Source organism: Cyrtonyx montezumae, unplaced genomic scaffold (genome assembly GCF_038088225.1).
Source record: "Cyrtonyx montezumae isolate F1298 unplaced genomic scaffold, pur_monq_1.0 scaffold_12, whole genome shotgun sequence".
In the NCBI taxonomy this organism is placed as follows: domain Eukaryota; kingdom Metazoa; phylum Chordata; class Aves; order Galliformes; family Odontophoridae; genus Cyrtonyx; species Cyrtonyx montezumae.
The window spans coordinates 14,982,679-15,000,212 of NW_027071848.1; the positions used below are offsets into that span (position 1 = coordinate 14,982,679).

General features: G+C 40.2%; 1 protein-coding gene across 2 annotated transcripts in view; it reads right to left on the reverse strand.

Annotated features, from left to right (window-relative positions):
• MICU2 (mitochondrial calcium uptake 2) overlaps positions 1 to 17,534 on the reverse strand; it is a 137,239-nt gene that overhangs the window by 11,876 nt on the left and 107,829 nt on the right. For both annotated transcript variants that reach the window (XM_065730106.1, XM_065730107.1), the window contains exons 5-7: positions 16,135 to 16,182; positions 11,174 to 11,256; positions 7,068 to 7,130 (exon numbers count right to left, since the gene is read on the reverse strand). In XM_065730106.1, the coding sequence (XP_065586178.1) occupies positions 7,068 to 7,130; positions 11,174 to 11,256; positions 16,135 to 16,182 (194 nt within the window). The remainder of the gene's footprint in view (positions 1 to 7,067; positions 7,131 to 11,173; positions 11,257 to 16,134; positions 16,183 to 17,534) is intronic.

The following is a 17,534-nucleotide window of genomic DNA, read 5'->3' on the forward strand; positions in this document are numbered from 1 at the left end:
AAATCCCTGTATGATTACTGTTATCTATTCACCACAAATCTGGAAGTATTTATTTGAAGTACAATTTCACAAGAGATGCTTGCAATTTAATTACTGTTCCCAAAGCTATCACACAAGGGTCTCCAAGCTGAATATTTCTTCCACATCAATCGGTAGCAGTGTATGTATGTCCTGCTCCTATATATTCTGTATGAAAGCTGAGTACAATTTATAACCACCTCTGTTGTACTTTATTATTAGAACAAAGAAGGTTGCTGGTTAAATCATTGTAAAGCTTTCTGTTCACGTGAACAGAGGCTTTAAATAAATTTAACATCTCTGTAAAAGAAAGTTTTTAGTCAGGCATTTCTAATTTGTTACAGCCATTGAAAAACATTTACGAGACTTTACAAAGTGGAACTAAAAAACCAAAAACATTCACAGTGTTGTGCTATAATTCGGTCTTAGAAGGCTTCTTGCCAACTTTCAGTGCTATTGATTTTTCTGTGTTTTTAAAAACCTGATAGAGAGATTTCTGCAGAAAAATGATGCATGTTATTTCAACTCAGCAGCATCTTTAACAAGCCTAAACCCACACATAATGCTGGATTTCTGTCCTTTTCTTCTTTCAGCACCAGCGTACTGGCATTTCTTTGAACACAACAAAACACCAGGCAACATGAAGAGAGAGTTTTTTTTAAGTCTGAAGGGATTTCAACAAACTATTCTTATGACATCTAAATAGCCTCTGTGTCTTTTATCTGGTTGAAGAGGTAAGATGAAAGACAAGAGTCTATTCATAAGATTTAATACTAATGGTTATTTAGCTTTCAGCATCATCAATAACAAGTCCCATTAGTCCACTGTGTTTCATGCTTACTGCATATGCGACACAGTTCTGTTATAGTTAAGAGGTAACATTCCTCATTTCTACTACAAACCAGTGTGCTAAATGTCAGTGATACAAGGCATGAATGACTGAATCTAGAAAAAAAACACTTTTCAAGACGCACAGAAACTGTACTTATTGAACTTTATCATTTCACTGCAGGCAAAGAATATTTAAATACCCACAAGGTCCATCCTTCTCAAGTTTAAACACTTCAGATTGCTGTGAAGACTGATGCATAAACATTCATACAGGCTTTTTTGAAAGTCAAAAGTCAAATGCTTGTGTATGCTTGTTTGAAAGTCAACCCCTAACTATTTATGTTGGGATGCAAAGTTTTCTAAGAAGAAACAGAAGAATCAATGCATTTCTCACTGCAGTGAGATACTAATCTGCTTTTTGTTTGCTCATTCAAAGAGCGCTTGACAAATACAAGGAATAAATTTGCTGATGGAATTTTTAAAACTAAGCTTGTAATTATGAAATTTAATGCTTTCAATTAATGACTATCAAGACCAGTGTTGTTCTGAAAGCGATCTGAAAAACTTTAAAATAACCTCTTAAAAACTAACTCTGCAACAGGAAAACATTTTTCTATTCAGGTTCCTCTGGCTACAGGCCAGGTGAAGACATACAAACAATACCCATCTCATCTTATCTAAGATGACAAAGCCTATCCCCAGATTGATAACAAATACAGACCTACTTGTTGGCTACCTTCTTTATCAGCTGAAATTCCAAAGTGGAACTGGCAGATGTCCAAACACTGCGTTAGTGAGAGTTAAATGTATTTAACACTAAAAAGCAGTACGTTTCTTTAAAAGAGAATATGCAATAGGAGACCAGAGAGACTACAGCTTAAGGGTAAAACTGCAAAAAAAAAAATTGCTTTTAGTAAAGTTAATGCTATCAAAGTACACGTTAGTACATAATTCCTTCTTTTCCACAGAATCATTAGGAGCATTTGCTGCTGAACTGTATAAATTAGTACCAACATGACAAATCTTTGTTAGGAGATAATGAGAGCTCTATTAATATTTCCAACACCTCACCCTCCTGAGCTTAGGTAGAACAGCTTAGGTTTGGAATGTCCCTTGGCAAGGAGAATGAAATGGTAACCTAATATGGCAGCAGTATAAAGGACCAGAGTTGTAGCTTTCAGTTACAGAGCCACTATCTAAACTGTCTGTATTCAGGTGTGTGTGGTGACTTCAGTCCTTGCAGGTTGCACTTCAGCACCATTTTGGGTTGTGTACTTTAGAGAAATCTGAGATAAAGAAAGGAGAATGGATGATGATTTTCTCATCCTGATGCAAGCATGCTGATGAGGAACGGACATGTGACTCATCTGGGAGCTCTGACATGCTCTTGGGTCCGTTGGCTCAGACAAAGGATCCCAAAGACCAATCTCTGACATTGCTCAAGTCCGTATGAACTAAGGAACACGTGTGTACATACTAGAAACATTAAACTTGTGCTCCTGGAGTAATTTTAACACCTTATAAACCTTCAAAAATGTCATTAACTCAAGAATTATGCAAGCAATCATTTTAAAATGAAATCAGATAACACAATCAGATATTTCCTTTTTATGTTACACAGACTGTTAACATAGAAGCCTAATGCTGCAGACACTGAGTCACAGGCACAGGCTTATTTAATCCTGTAGCTTCCCACCAAGCTTTTCACATCTAGGACCTGATACTGCAGCAAGTAGCAACAAGTGCCACAGAGAAGAAACTTAGCACAGAGCAAGACAAGATGTTCAGAATAATGTAGTGAACTGATTTTCAAACTCATCTGAAATGTTAATAGACTTGCTGTCTCTGGATTCTTACCCCTTTTCATTGTAGGATATGCTTGAGACATGAAAGTATTCATCACGATTAAAATCTGTAGTATGTTCCTTCTCCTACTTATTTCCTGGCAAATGGCATATCTTGTTTTAATAGAAAATGTAAAAACAATATACATTTTGGATTGATTTTTTTTTTTTTATTGTTAAGATAGAAGGTGAGAGAATGGTTGAGGAACAGAAGTGGTAAAGAAAGGAGAGTCAAGGAGAACAATATACTAATTTCTATCTGCTAGTGATGATCAAAATCTTCCTAAAACTAGGAAAAAAGACTAAAACCTTGCAATTTTCTTTTCCAGTCCACTTCTCTGAAATATTACTTGTTTTTCAGCTGCTAGGTTAGTCACTTCCTCACGCCAGGCTTCTCTTCCTGGAGGCTATCTAGTCTTCAATCTAAACAGTTTTGCCTCAAACATGGATCAAGAGCACTGTGGTTTCTGTCACTCAGAGAGCTCCAAGATGCTGGAATACATCCTGCACATCACCTTCAGGAAGCGGTTTTTAAATAAGTAGCCATTATTATATGAATCCTACCAGGTACAGTCATCCAGAACAACTATAAAGAGGCCAGTGAGTGAGACCAGGAGATCCAGGTCTCCAAGAGCAGCCTTTTTTTGGCACAGCCCAGCCAGCCTCAAGAGGGCTCCATAATGAACGTGTCATTTTAGGATGAGTCAGCTTTAAACAAGTAAATCCTTACTGCAGTTTTGAATGCTTTGCTTTCTCAGATTCTTACTAGGCAGGATTCAAGAATACCCCAGGTCTGGTACAGACAGAAGCTGTGCATATTATTCTACATGAGACAGAATGGACATTAATGTAAGAAAACTTACATTTGGCACTCAAGAACAGTGAACACTCACATTACCCGTGGGTTGGCTGATAATGACAGCTGATGCCATGGAGTGTCTATGCCATAGCATCAGTGCCTTAGCAAGGAGGAAAACCTAACTTCATGAACGTCCTCAGCTTGCACCACTTTGCCCCAAAGCCTGCTGCTGTTCCCGAGGAAGTATTGAATCAAAAAGGTTTCCAGCCAAATAGGATAAAGCTAATCCAGAAGCAGACACTGTGGGAGTGGCTTGATGACAGAAATCAGAGCGGGCTCCAACTTGCTTTGCTGCCAGCAGGCTGAGGGACCCGGCCTGGCTGCATGGGGCCCGCCCACAGTGCTGGGGAAGCAGCTCTGTGTGGCTGGGCACAGCCCTCAAAGGGTACAGGCCCTGCCTCCCTGCCATGCTGCACTTTAGAAATATTAATTTCCATAAAAAGCAGAGGATTTGTCACAAAGAACCCCCTCGGGAGGTATTAAGCTCTGTGAAGCTCACTCTTCTGATTAATGTTAATGTGGCCTCTGAGGCAAAGCACGCACTCCCACCCTGCTGTCCCACTGCCTCCCTGACAGGCAGTGTATGTAAGCCAACTAGACCTGCATACACTCAGCTTTTCCAGTTCATTCCTATCAATTTTATAAGCCAGTGCAATATGCAGAGCAGAGCAATCCTATACTAGATTCTTCCCACTCTGATGCCAGGGCTACAGCTGACAGACACACAGGTAATGGGCCAGACCTGAGCCACCCCCTCCCTTGTGTTTAGCCAACACTGCTATCTTCTGTCTCTAGCTGTTCAATTGAAAGGGCTCTGCTGAATATCCTGAGTTGAAAGAGACCCACAAGGACCCTCGAGTCCAACCCCTGCCTCCACACAGCACCATCCAAATCCAAACACAATGTCTGAGAGCGCTGTCCAAATGCTCTCTGAACTCTGACACCTGGGGCCGTGCCCCCTGCCCTGTGCATCCTGCTCCGTGCCCACCGCCCTGTGGTGCAGACCCTGTCCCTAACCCCCAGCTGCCCCTCCCCTGACACAGCTTCATCCCTCGGGCCCTGTCGCTGTCACACAGAGCAGAGCTCAGTGAGATTACACAGCAGAGATGAAAGGGGTAACCTTGCCTTGCATCTGCAAAACAGAAAGCAATGCTGCCGTGACCACAGCAGGCTTCCAGATGAATTCCTTGAGGGACAGATTTTCACTATCCAAGCCCAAGGTAATGCATTTGCATAATGGGTTATCTAGAAAAATTACAGAATCACAGAATCATTTGAGTTGGAAGGAATCTTTAAAGGTCATTCACCCTAAGATGGGACTAGTGGAGCACTGCCAGTGCCAGAAAGGGCGTCTTCATCTCTCTTGAGGCTGTAATGGCATCCAATCATGTGGAAAAATAAAATACTTTCCTTGTCTGTGAGGTAAGCAGTGACCCAGCAGTTTTTTAATAGCTTGATGTTTTGATGCAGTGCTACTTGCCATTTTGGGGGGTTTACCTACCTGGAGAGATTGATTTCAAACAGTGAGGGCTTAATGTATCCCAAAGCTGTTCAACATAATTCAATGTTATTTGGCTAATACAAAACATACATGTAGAAGATGGTCCAAGAAGAAACGTGCACTACGTATGAAGTGAAAGGTGACACGATTCATGATGCAGCGTTTTGGAGGGACATCAATTTTAGTCTTGGGCTGTATCCTTAGAAAATTTGGTGTGTTGAACAGAAATGCTGTAGCCCTGTTACATAGTATTTCTTCACTATAAAACTGTTAGCCACCACTTTCCCCCATTCCATTTAGGCAGTGCTCAGTTATTCTGAGTCCAGGGCTTTGCAGACTTCCAAGTTATGGACAGAAAATTTCAGGAATTCCAGAAATTTTAGGAATTCCAGGAGCAGATGGACAAGTTACACGATGGCCTGGCCAGTCTCTGGGGCTGAGATGCACTGCAGTGCTGCAATGCCTGAAGGTCGTAAGCAGTGATAAATGTGAGGACAACTAATGTCATTCATCTCTCGTAGGAGAAAATAAAGGAGAAAAAAAAAAGAAAAAGAGAAGTTAACAGGTTAGAACTGATACAAATAACAGGAAAATATCCATGTGTGACTGTAAAAGTACACCACTTGAAAATGATTAATAGCTGTGTCCCCAAGTACTAGTTAAATGTTTAAAATAAACACAAGGAAGTCAGATTCTTTGTATGAAAATGTGTTCATTGTGCAATTTCGAAGCCTACGTTTAACTATTTGGAATGTAACAATGCAGGTAATATTTCCTAAGATTAATTTCATTTTAAGAACAATTACAGAAGATTCCCTTCCTAACAACAGCTAAAATTATTTCCTAAGTTTAACCATTACACAAAGCATATCCAATTGGAGGTATTGAAACTACTTGATAACTCATTAATGTAAGTAGAAGGACCCAGGAGCAAAGTCCCTGCTCTAGCTGTATGACAGATATCAGCAAATATTCCCTTTGGTTTCACTACCATAATGCTGATGCACATCACACAATTCCAGCAACCTTTTAAAGGAACTCAGGGAACTAACACCAAGAAGCAACTACTGCATTTAAGTAGACAGCACCTTTTTCAAAATATACCAAACATGTCGATGGTTCTGTAAGCGTGCCTGCATCTATCCACGTGTGTGCCTGTGCTGTCAGTGGATCAGATGGGGAAAAGTCAGCAAGGAGCCTCCTAATTGACTGGGCTGGTTATGGCTGGGCAGAGTTGTCTGATGTTCTTCCCACACTGATTACAACATATGAATGTATGTAACAAGTAATGCACAAGCAATTGCTCACCATCCCCTGACTGATACCCAGCTAGCCCCCTAACCAGTAGAAGAGAGCCAGATGAGCTCCCATCCCCTTCAGAACTCCTTCTGTGCGATGTCACATAGTGTGGAATATCCCTTTGGCCAGTTTAAGTCAGCTATCCTCATTCTGCTCCCTCCCAGCTCCAGCTCCTTGGGCCCTTCACTGTGAATGGCTTTGGCTCTGTACAACACTGCTTAGCAGCAATTATAAGCATTGCTGTATTACCAACGTTGTGCTTCTCCCAGAACTAAAACATGGCATTTTACCAGGTGCTCTGAAAAAAAAAAATTCCATCCCAACTGAAACTAAGGCAGAAACCAACTCAAAATAAGCTGATATTACTGCAACAGGTATTAATTCTTATTTACAGTCATCCTATATGGCAATACAGAGGATTTTCTGATTTTTTCATAAGAAAGTTACTTTAAAATAGAGGCTTGCAGAAACTAAATAGTGGCTGTACAGTCATTAAAAAAAATCAAAGTAGAATAAATTAATTGCATAAACTTCATCAGGACATTCAGAAATGAAAATAATTTTTCTTCCCAAATTAGAAAATTAAGTTGACATATAATGCACTTACATCAATTATAACACTATATTGATGCCTATAAACACATCTGAAAAATAACAAAGTCCATGGGAAATATGACAGTACTTTTGTTAAGAAAAATGCATCTCTATTTCATACCTGAAATACGGTTTCATCTCCAGCTGTTTTCAAATCATCTTCCTTTCCAATGATTCTCTGCATCTGCATTTATTTTAACATTACAAAACAGGAAAATTACAAGTTTGGTCTTACAAGAATCTTCCAGAAACTTGCACTAATTTTGTGATCTCTTAATTGTAAACTCATTTAGGTTTCTGCAAGGTTCTGTAGCTATGGCGAAGTATTTGCATACTGAACGATATTTTGCTATTCAGAGACATCTATCCCCAGGAAAGCCTGATCTCTTGTGGCTAACACAGCCTAGCAGAGAATATGAATCTGTCTTCTGCAATCTGTTGGACACTGCTTTTAGAAGAGATGCCCTTGCACCACAAGCTTAGCATTCACTACTAAGATCTCGAAACTCAGAGAAGGAACATCGAGGGTCATCTGGGGAAGAGAAATTATCCTGTGATACTCATGCTGCCCTCCTAGACGCCTGTATATAGTTTTGCTACAGACAAGATCTCCTAGACATGAAAGACATATCTGTTCAAATGAGGTATACTGTACAATTAATGAAAAAGAGTAATTCAATTAAATAAGTAACCGTATTTTCAGAAGTAGCACGAAGCACAGTGTTTTGAGTTTCTCCTCCATCCCACAAATGAAATGAGTTCTCAATTAGCTAATGTGATTTCTAAAATAACTTACACTTAAAAACAGTCTGAAGTAGAACTTGAAGGTCATATAAAAAATGCATTACTTTGCAGATTATTAAAATCATCTTAGGTGTTTCTTGGCTGCAAGCTTTCTTTATGAGAAGTCAACAGTGGCAAAGAACAAGGGATTTAAAAAACACAATGTACACCTACCTTTCATAGACACAAATCCTTGGAGCGACAGCAAAAATGAAAGAAGAAAGGACTTATCAAATCTAAGGTGTAAACATGGGCTTACACTGAATATTCTGTATATGAGATTTTTATGAAATATGGTTCTAAAGTTCAGGATTTTTGAAGCTGCTGCTTGTTTATCAAGCATTTTGGAGCAACTCCTCACCCATGATCAAACCTGCATGCCCATTATTTGGTAGGTTTTTCAAACCTGTTCTTAAGGCCTTATCTTTTTTTTCTCTTTTTTCTTTTTGCCGTGTAGTTCAGAGAAGCAACATAGGTATGTAAGCAGGGAGTAGGAAAAACCCATGTACTACTGGTGTTGCCACAGGTCTTCTCCTGACCTTCCAATTTTAACTAATTCACCTGTTCCTTTTCTTTCATTCTTAGTTTTTGAACTCCTCGAGATAGTTACTTTCTATTAACATTTTTAACAGTCTAAAGACCAGACAATTCAACAGTAGTAGCTCCTCTAAGTTTCTCTAAACTCTTTTTATTTATATGTACAGTTGGCTTGTACAGTAAAAACACTATGGATATCCTGATGGCAAAATATCAGCACAGACCTCTGGATAAAAAGGCAACTGCTCATCTACGTTCTCCCTGAAAAGCTGCATTTTTATTCACTTGAAAAATCCAGCTCACACACAAGAAATACAATGGGAAATACTTCCCTGAATGACAGAAAATGTTTTTTTTTTCCCTCTGGTGTTTTATTTTTAAAGGACTCTTAGAAAATTTGTAATGAATAAGGAACACAGACTCGCAGTACACTTTTTCTTACAAGTGCTCTGGCAGGTTTTATTGTTTTCTTAGACAGCATGTAAATCCACATCACTCTTGAAATTATTATTTGTGAAAGAATGATGATAATTTCCACTAGTTTGTGCATTTTTCCAGCACAATGCAGCAGCTACTCACAGATGGATATGAATTCTGCCCTCGAGCAATGGACTCAAATACTCAGTTTCTCCATGTAACATTTATCTGTATTTAATATTTATATCTGTTCATTGCTATATGATACTAATGGCTAATTCGAAGAGAGTGATGCCTATTATGCGTAATGCATGCCTCTCCACTAAAGGCATACAAAGAAGTAATATTTTCTAAAGAAGATTAGCTGGCTGAAAGGATACATCTATCCTCAAAACAAGAAGAGATTTTGCCTTTTGCAATTGCTGGAGAGAGTTTGGTGCTTGTGGATGCTACCAGGCTGTACAGGTGGTCTATACCAAACTGTGACAACAGCTGACAATGCAGGCTGCTTGCTGGCTCAGTCTCAGATGATACTCCACAAGTTATTTGTGGTGTCTGCTGCCTCAAACAGCTCTATAAAGATGTCTATAAAATCTGAGTCATGTAGCTCTTGTATGTGCCAGTGAAGTTACCATACTTCCACTCCCAACGGAACTGTAGTTAATTTTACTTAGAAATCATCCACCAGGGCAGTCAGGGAAATTCCTTGCTTGATGGCAATTTGGGGATCTTTGGTATCCTTATCCTTGATGGGAGGCCTCAGGTGACTGTGCCTAGGTTATTGTGTGCACTAGTATCAGATTCCCAATCAAGACATGCTCATGACTGGAAATCCCCCTTGTCAAATCGCATGTGAATGTGTTGGGCAGTATCTTACCATTGTTGCAAAGATGCAGATAATAAGGCACTGAGAAATAACTTTCTGCACTCAGGCAGGGGCTGATTAGAGAATGACACACCATTTCTGCCATCTGCTTCATCCTGGAATTGCAGGGCAAAGCAGTACAGCCTTCCAGATGCTCACCCCAAAACACAAACTGTAGTGATTCTGGGCCCCAGTACGGACATAAGGTGCAATGTCTCCTGTATTTTGAATCTTACCTCTGAGTCGTGGATGAAGGAGAAATTCTAAATAGACTGGCTTGAACACACAGAGGTAGAGGGGAGAGAGAAAAGGTCCGCTCCTTGGAAAGTGGAAAATGTGCATAGAGGTGGAAAGGTTATGGAGGATATGAGAAACTCTCTCCCTCAGAGCATGGAATTGCACTCAGTATCTCTTTTCCTGAACATTAATTTGATGCTGGGAAAGAGCAGTGAATCTATTGGGAAATCCTGCACCTCACACTCCTTCAGTGACTGACACACACAATTCTCAACAGCTCCATCATGTGCTGTATGCAATTAGAGGTTGCTTGTTACCCTTCTCCCTTTCCTGAATGATTGACATGATACATCTTGTGTCTGGTTATCCATTAACACATCAGAGTTGAGATATGCACAGTTCACAGAACGATGGACACTTTGCAAACAGAAAGGCAAAGTTCTTACACAAAAGAATTTATAGTCCATAATCACTAGGTAACGTAGATATACACTGATGAGTAGAAATTGGACCAGAGGTAGAGAGGAGAGGTAGCAAAGCAAGAAAATGCGGCAGCACTGAAATTTGTTTTTCCTTTCCATCCTGATTACAGTGACTACCCCTAATTAGTTTTACCAGTACCTTCACCTTACATAACTTTCCTACTATTTTTGTCAAATATTCTGTGGAAATCAAAGGCACTATCATTGCTATTGCTCTACTAACTTTCTCTGCTGAATGTTCTCCTCTTTTCCCCTTGTTTTTACTAAGTAGATCTTTTTGGTTTTGAGAGTATGAAGCATGGAAGGAATTACTTTCAAGTACCAGCACTTTTAAGGGTTCACAGGAACCTGATACGATGTTTCATTGCCTGAAAATACAGTAACAAAGTACAGAAGTCTGTAATTCATCCACCACTTGCCATTATTTACTGCACTTTTCATCAGTGTAACAGCATTATTTGAAGTGATGGGATAACCAATTAAAGTACATTTACTCAGTGTTTCCCTGCAGCTACTCCAGGATTCCTCAGAGAAGGCAGGTTAACAACCAGTAGGCTGTGAAAAAGAGTTTTAAGATCAATGAAGACAGAATTTTACCATCAAGACCTGAAAAGCAGATACTAATTGTACCATGTTACAGTTTGTCTAATAAACTCTACGCGTAGACTATCTCAGCTGTCTTACATAGCTGCTCTTATACAAGCATTTTAAAAGATGAAAACCACACCTTTTTTCTCTCTGTTCAATGTACTTTTAGGTAACGCAAAGCAATGCTTTTCAGTGTACCCCTTTTATATCACATATTCCAGCAAATATGATTACAGATTGGATGGAAAAATAGAGTTGAAGATTTTAATGCATCTTCACTTAACAAATATAAATCACTATGCACATAAAGACACATACCTTAAAGAATTCTTTCTTTTCAACTTGCTCATTGCCATCCGTATCTAACATTTTAAAAGCAATCTGAAATCCAGTCTGGGGTTCTGCAACAAAGTGTGAAAAAACTTTATGGTGTACACACACAGCCACGCACACACAACTACACTAGTGCATAAATACTTAATCTAAAGGAAATATTGCCTACAGATTCTGTTTACCATTGCTGTGCAGATACATCGTATTCTGGTAAGCAATGTGTACCTCCTTCAAAATATGCAACCTTTTAAATATGACAAACACCTTTTTATTATTATTAAAGCAATAGCAAAGCAACGACTGCTGGCAGTGCCTGAGTACAGCCACAAATGTCCACCTGGTCCCAACAATTGTGAAAATGTTGTATGTCCCACTGCCCTGGGCTTTCATACATAGTGTCTACAGATTTCTCTATAATCCTTGCTCCCTCCTGAAATCTAGCTTCGACCCCAATTTAGAGCTACTTTTTTAGCTGAGAAGACTGGAATGTGCCTTGAAAAAAAAGTAATTACCCCCCAAATTGGGTGAAAGAGATAGTGTCTTTCTACAGCATTTCTTCCATGTGTTACTGTACGTCACTATTCTCAGCCTTCACTAGTCCAGAAGACAGATTGGTCTCATAGCAGCTCCAAGCTCTCCCAGTACCTACTACCATGCTATTAGGCCCTTCTCTTCTCCAACCCCCCTAAACAACAAACTCCAATGTTACAGAAACATAATAAACTACTCCTTCTGGTGTTTTCTTTCTTTCTTCCTTTTTTTTTTTTTTGCTGAAGCATGTCTCTACACCTCCCATGAAGCTGATTTTTTGGGAATTTTATAAAACTTCACTCTGTGTTTCCTTCACCCAGTGGATGTTTCTTTTCAACATGAACATTTAATGAGTTCTGAGTTTCGCAGGCGCTGTAAAAACACTGTGTGTTTTGAGCTCCTTCCCACAATTTCCTGCTCTTACTTTGCTTACATGAGGTGACCTCACTCATTTAGCAAGCCCACACAGGAGTAGTGTGCTGCTGAGAAATATCTACTCACTGGCTCACTGCAGTAGCCAGCACTTAGCCCAGTAATTTCTGGAGCAGGTGAATTAATTCCACAGCACAGTCATGTCAGGCATTAATGTTAACACCACAAAGTTATCTTCTCTGGCATACACTCATGTTTCCAAGAGCAACGTTGGACTCATGAGGGCAGTGAAGCAGTATCTCTGCATATACTAATGCCTCCAGAGATTTTGTTTTATTTTGGAAGTACATTCTTCCAGTTCCATACTGCAAAGCTTCCAGTCTTGCTTCTCTTTTGAGAGTCTTTCTGGAAAGGCAAGAAGTTATGGAAATAGCCTCTTCCTTTTCAAGTGATAGCAAGATGGTTAAACAAAGAACTATTTTTACATTTTAGAAATAACTTTATCTTCAGCTGCCAATTAAAGTTCTGTGTGAAGCAACCTTGTGATGTAAAGATAGTTTATAAATAGCACTGCAATCTGCATAGCAGAGCAATTCCCCAGCAACTGGGCTGTAATAATTGAAATGGGCTTCTTTTCTGTAGAAATGCCACACTCTAAATTTGTGTTACTAGTACTAAGGCAAGAAGAGTCTATCCTACAACGTATTTAGAGAATAAAAGTAACTGATGTATTTAATAGTAATTCATACCATCTGCATTGCAGTTTTCAGATAAGAAAGCTGTTAGTGAAAATATAGGACCTAAAGCTGCTTATGCTGTTCAGATGACATACTTATCTGATATGATGTAACCTCAAAGGTATGCGTCCGTAAAATAAGCATAGTTCAAAGAGTACTTCAGATATATTTGTATTTAATTAGAATCAGGCAAAATTCCAAAATCTGAGCCCAAGAGCTTCATCATGGCTGTGAGTGCAGGTTATACAGAGGTGCTTCCCCTGCAGTCATTCCTGCTTTGACCAAACTGTCAGCTTCAGTGACTGGCTAATTGGAGCAATGCTTTTAGTCATGGTGACGATTTCTGTTCCTGGGCCTGTTCAGCAGGCAGGGCTTTACCAAAAGCTCCATTAACCAAGTGCTGAAAATGAAATCCAATACAGCACTGTAAGAAAAAAGGCAATGACAATGCACAGAACACAAGGAAGAGAAAGGGGATCACAGTGGGCAAAATAAAGCCTTTGTCTCCCACAGAATTACATCTGGTGACTCAGAAGAAGTTGTTCCAATATTAATTTTCTGCTTTAAGAAATCTTACGTTAATTCTTACTACAAGAGAGAGGCAGGTTGTTTGGCTGCGGTCTGACTGAAGTGGCATACTTGTTAGGCAAAGAAGCACCAACACTTCCTGACATTCACTTTCCAACAGCTCTGTATGATAGGTTAGATATTTCCAGAAAGAGTGGAGAGCCATTGGCACAGGCTGCCCAGGGAGCTGGTGGAGTCACTGTCCCTGGAGGTGTTCAAAAACCATGGAGATGTGGCACTGAGGGACATGCTCAGTGGGCATGGTGGAGATGGGCTGATGGTTGGAATAGGTGATCTCAGAGGTCGTTTTCCAACCTTAGTGATTCCGTGATTCTGTAGGCCCCTGTGTAACCAGACATCCTTAATCAAAACGTGTCTCTTTTCTTGCAGTTCAGTTCACTGCTATATAAATTCTGTGAAAAATAACATTTGATTGCTTGGAGGAGCTTGCTCAGGTACTGCTCCAATTTTCTAATTGCTTCATCCAATAAATCAACTTGAATTTACTTTCAGTTACCACAGAAGTTTGAAGAAATAGAAACTGAGGCACCTATTTGAGCAAATGTAATATGGTACTCTTCTGAAGTTACAACAAGGTTGTCCTTTTTTAAAAAAAACAAACCAAAACAACAAAAACTCTTATTGTGTTGAAACAAGTATTTTAAAAACAGCTTTATTGGTCAAGTCTCTATTCATAGTTCAGATTAAATAAAGCAATGCTTGATCGTATGGTACACATAATTCACATTCAAGTTACATGCAGCACTGGACAGTCAGTACTGGTGAAACAGTATATCAAAGAATCACAGAATGGTTTGAGTTGGAAGGAACCTTTAAGATCATCTAGTTCCAACCCCTTCTATAGGGGGTTATATATACCTCCCTCTAGCCCAGGTTGCTATATATATTTGTATGGCAAACAGACTATGTCAGTATATATATACTATGTTATATCATGTACTGGTTGAGGTTCCCTAAGAGATCACAGAATCAGCAAAGTTGGAAAAGACCTCAAGATCATCCAGTCCAACCATCCACCTATCCCGAACACTTTGCATTAAACCATATCCCCCAGTACAACACCTAAGCATTTCCTGAATGCCTCCAGAGACAGTGACTCCACTCCCTCCCTAGGCAGCCCATTCCAGTGCCCGACCACTCCTTCAGAGTTTTTCCTCATGTCCAACCTAAACACACTTAATGCTGTGCTGTAAGCAGGGACACTCTCCTGCTGAGAAATGACATATGCTGTAAAAGGGCTGAATGGCCCGAGTGCTATACACCAGCAGCCAGTGTTTGTTAAAACTGCACATAACTTCTCTGCTCTCTGGAGACTGAATACACGGCCACTGGCTGGTGCTGGACCTTGAGATTTGAAGAACATTTGTTATGTTGTTCAAGCTCATGCCATGAACCCTGTGGCCAAGGAAGTAATGAGCCCATTGGTTCAAGAGTGGCAAATTCCTTCTCTCCTCTCTTCATCCCTTGATACTACAAGACCCAGTATGCTTGGTTTTGTCACTTGCTAAGGATGTCAGACCTGTGCAAGTCAGTTGGACAGGACTGGGATACATGGGCATGTGTACTATTTTACCACCATGGTCTTGCTGCACAATGCTTGTTGCACACGTTTGTCATGGCTTTATGACTTTTGTTATTGGTATTCCACATCATAACATCCTGTAAGGCACTAGGAGTTAAAGAGTTAATTTTCTTAGTCCATGGACTGCTGAATTTCCGGGTACCTGGCTCTTAGAAGAGAAGAACTCCATATACCACAGGGCTCTGCATTGCCGTTTTCCACTCAGAGGGAAAGATAAAACTGCACACAAGTCCTGAGACTGCCTCTTTCCACTGCTCATCGGAGTGGGAGCTTACAACTGTCTCACCTTCAGCTTTTGGGTAAGGCCTTCAGCTTCAATCAGTCTCACTTTATTTATTAGCTTCAATTCCAATTATATTGTATTATGTTGCATTATTTTGTATTCCAATATCTTATTTAGTAAATTAGTTCTCCTCCTCCGATCATTGCTGCTGTTTTGTTTTTAAGCCCACATCCCTACCCTCTCCCTTTTCCTCCTTCCCCATTCCTGGGGTGTGTGTCCATGGGTCCCTCACCCCGTTAGTCATGGAACTGGGCTGAAATGGCCCGTAAACCACCAGCAACATTTTATCTCAAATCTTGGTATTTTCCAGCTTCACTTGCACTTCATCAGAATAGCACAGGGAGGTGACAAGCACAGCAGAGAGTAATTATGAGTGAGGAAACCTAGCAAATCCAAGATCAGTTCCACCCACAAGCAAAAAATGCCTGCTGTTTGCAGATAAAGCAGCTTGCTTCTGCTGAAAGCATTTTGTTTCATGCTGTGTTACAAAGCAGGGTGAAGCTGTCTGCAAGCACAGGCCATGCGTTCAGCTCTGAGTCCTACTGAAGTTGCACAAACCTCTCTTCTCCAGTCCCACAACAAAACATGAAAGTGACATCTCTTAGCTCAAGTGGATGGAGACTGACCCCACAGTGTAGGGCTCACCAAGACTTCTGACACGCTGCGATGGAGCAGCGATGACACTATGGAGCCAAGCGACGATCGGCCAAAGTTACATCCATTTATGTTAATGCCTTCTCACTCTATATCTGATTTTCTTAAACTACAGTGCAGAAATTTCATTAAAAAGTATAAAAAAATCCCCAGAAAGCTGAGTAGCAATGCATATGTATTTTAAATATCTAACACTTACTTGTAAGGATCGTCAGCAAAAATAGGTACTCTGCGTAAGATATCAGCCCTGAAATGAAACGGTTAAAAATGACTCACACAGAATATACATCCTTATAACAAGACCCAAAAATTCAAAACTTATAAACACGAAAAATGCAGTTTAACATCATTTAGAATAGGTTACCGATGTAAGCTCCGCTACTAGTTAATAAATATTATTTAATAAAGGTTTCACTCCTGCTTTTAGTGCTCCAAAGGTAAAATTCCCTGTCTGGAGGCTCACCAACATCCCTGTCTAAACGGGAGAGTAAGGTTTATTTGGTATTAATAAAAGGCCTGCGTTAAACCTCCGCATTCTCACTGAAAACATTCAGTGTTTATAGAAAAGGCAAATAAATTCAGAGCGCTTTGTCACATTTAGTACCCGGGAGAAGAAGCACTCGGCTCTGCCTGGATGGATCAAAGTGCTCCATCCCCCAGCAGCCGGGCCGGGCGGGGAGCAGCTTCCCAGGGGGAACATGGCAGCACGCGGAGCTGCCGAGCTGCGAGATTGCGCCGATAGCGCGGCCGGGCCGCCTGCCAAGGGAGGTTTCTTTTTTTATTTTTTTAAATAGGAACATGTCCTTTCTACAAGGTGAAAGTATTTCCCCCTCCTTTTGAAGGAAAATTCCAGTGTTTTCCTTTGAAACACCGCCTTAAGTGAAAAGCCTGAACAAACAGCAAGAGGCGATACCGTCAAAATAGAGCGCCCAGGCTGAAGACAGAGCGCGACGAGGGTGGGTGAGCAGCGCAACCCGAACCATCTGCGCTGCAATAATGTTTGCAGAACAAATGTAAAGGGCTTTTCTATAAATCACTTTTCAAAATAACTGAGCTACTTTTAACGCCTGAGCTAAACATTGTGTAACGCTGAAGCTGCTTAAAATACTGGAGTTCAAACGTGCCCATCTGTGCAAAGATAAACTATTTACAATAATTTATATACAGTTAATTGATAGATAAAGAATCCACTTAAGCTTCACTGATAGACAATTAGCTTCTGATAAACTGCTGTACAGAACTGAGAACATTTGTATTTGGCTGCAGACAGTGACTTAACACTTAAGTTTTAACTTCCAGAGTTTAGAAATATTGAGTTGCAGAAAGTGACAGCCTGAAAATCTGAGAACACATCCCTGAAGCCAGGCCCAACCTGGTCCTTCTGCCGACTCACTCTGCATCTGTGCTTCAGCTTTCCTCTCCATCACACTACTTTCCAGCAGCACAGTACCACAACCACCCAATGTGCTGTGGAAATAAGAAATATTTTGCGCAGAATCACTGTCATCTCAAATGCTTAGTTTTGCTTACAAGTTTTAGGGCTAACGTGCTGCCAAGAGAATTAATATGGCCATTGTGAGGATATAAATGATTCGTATT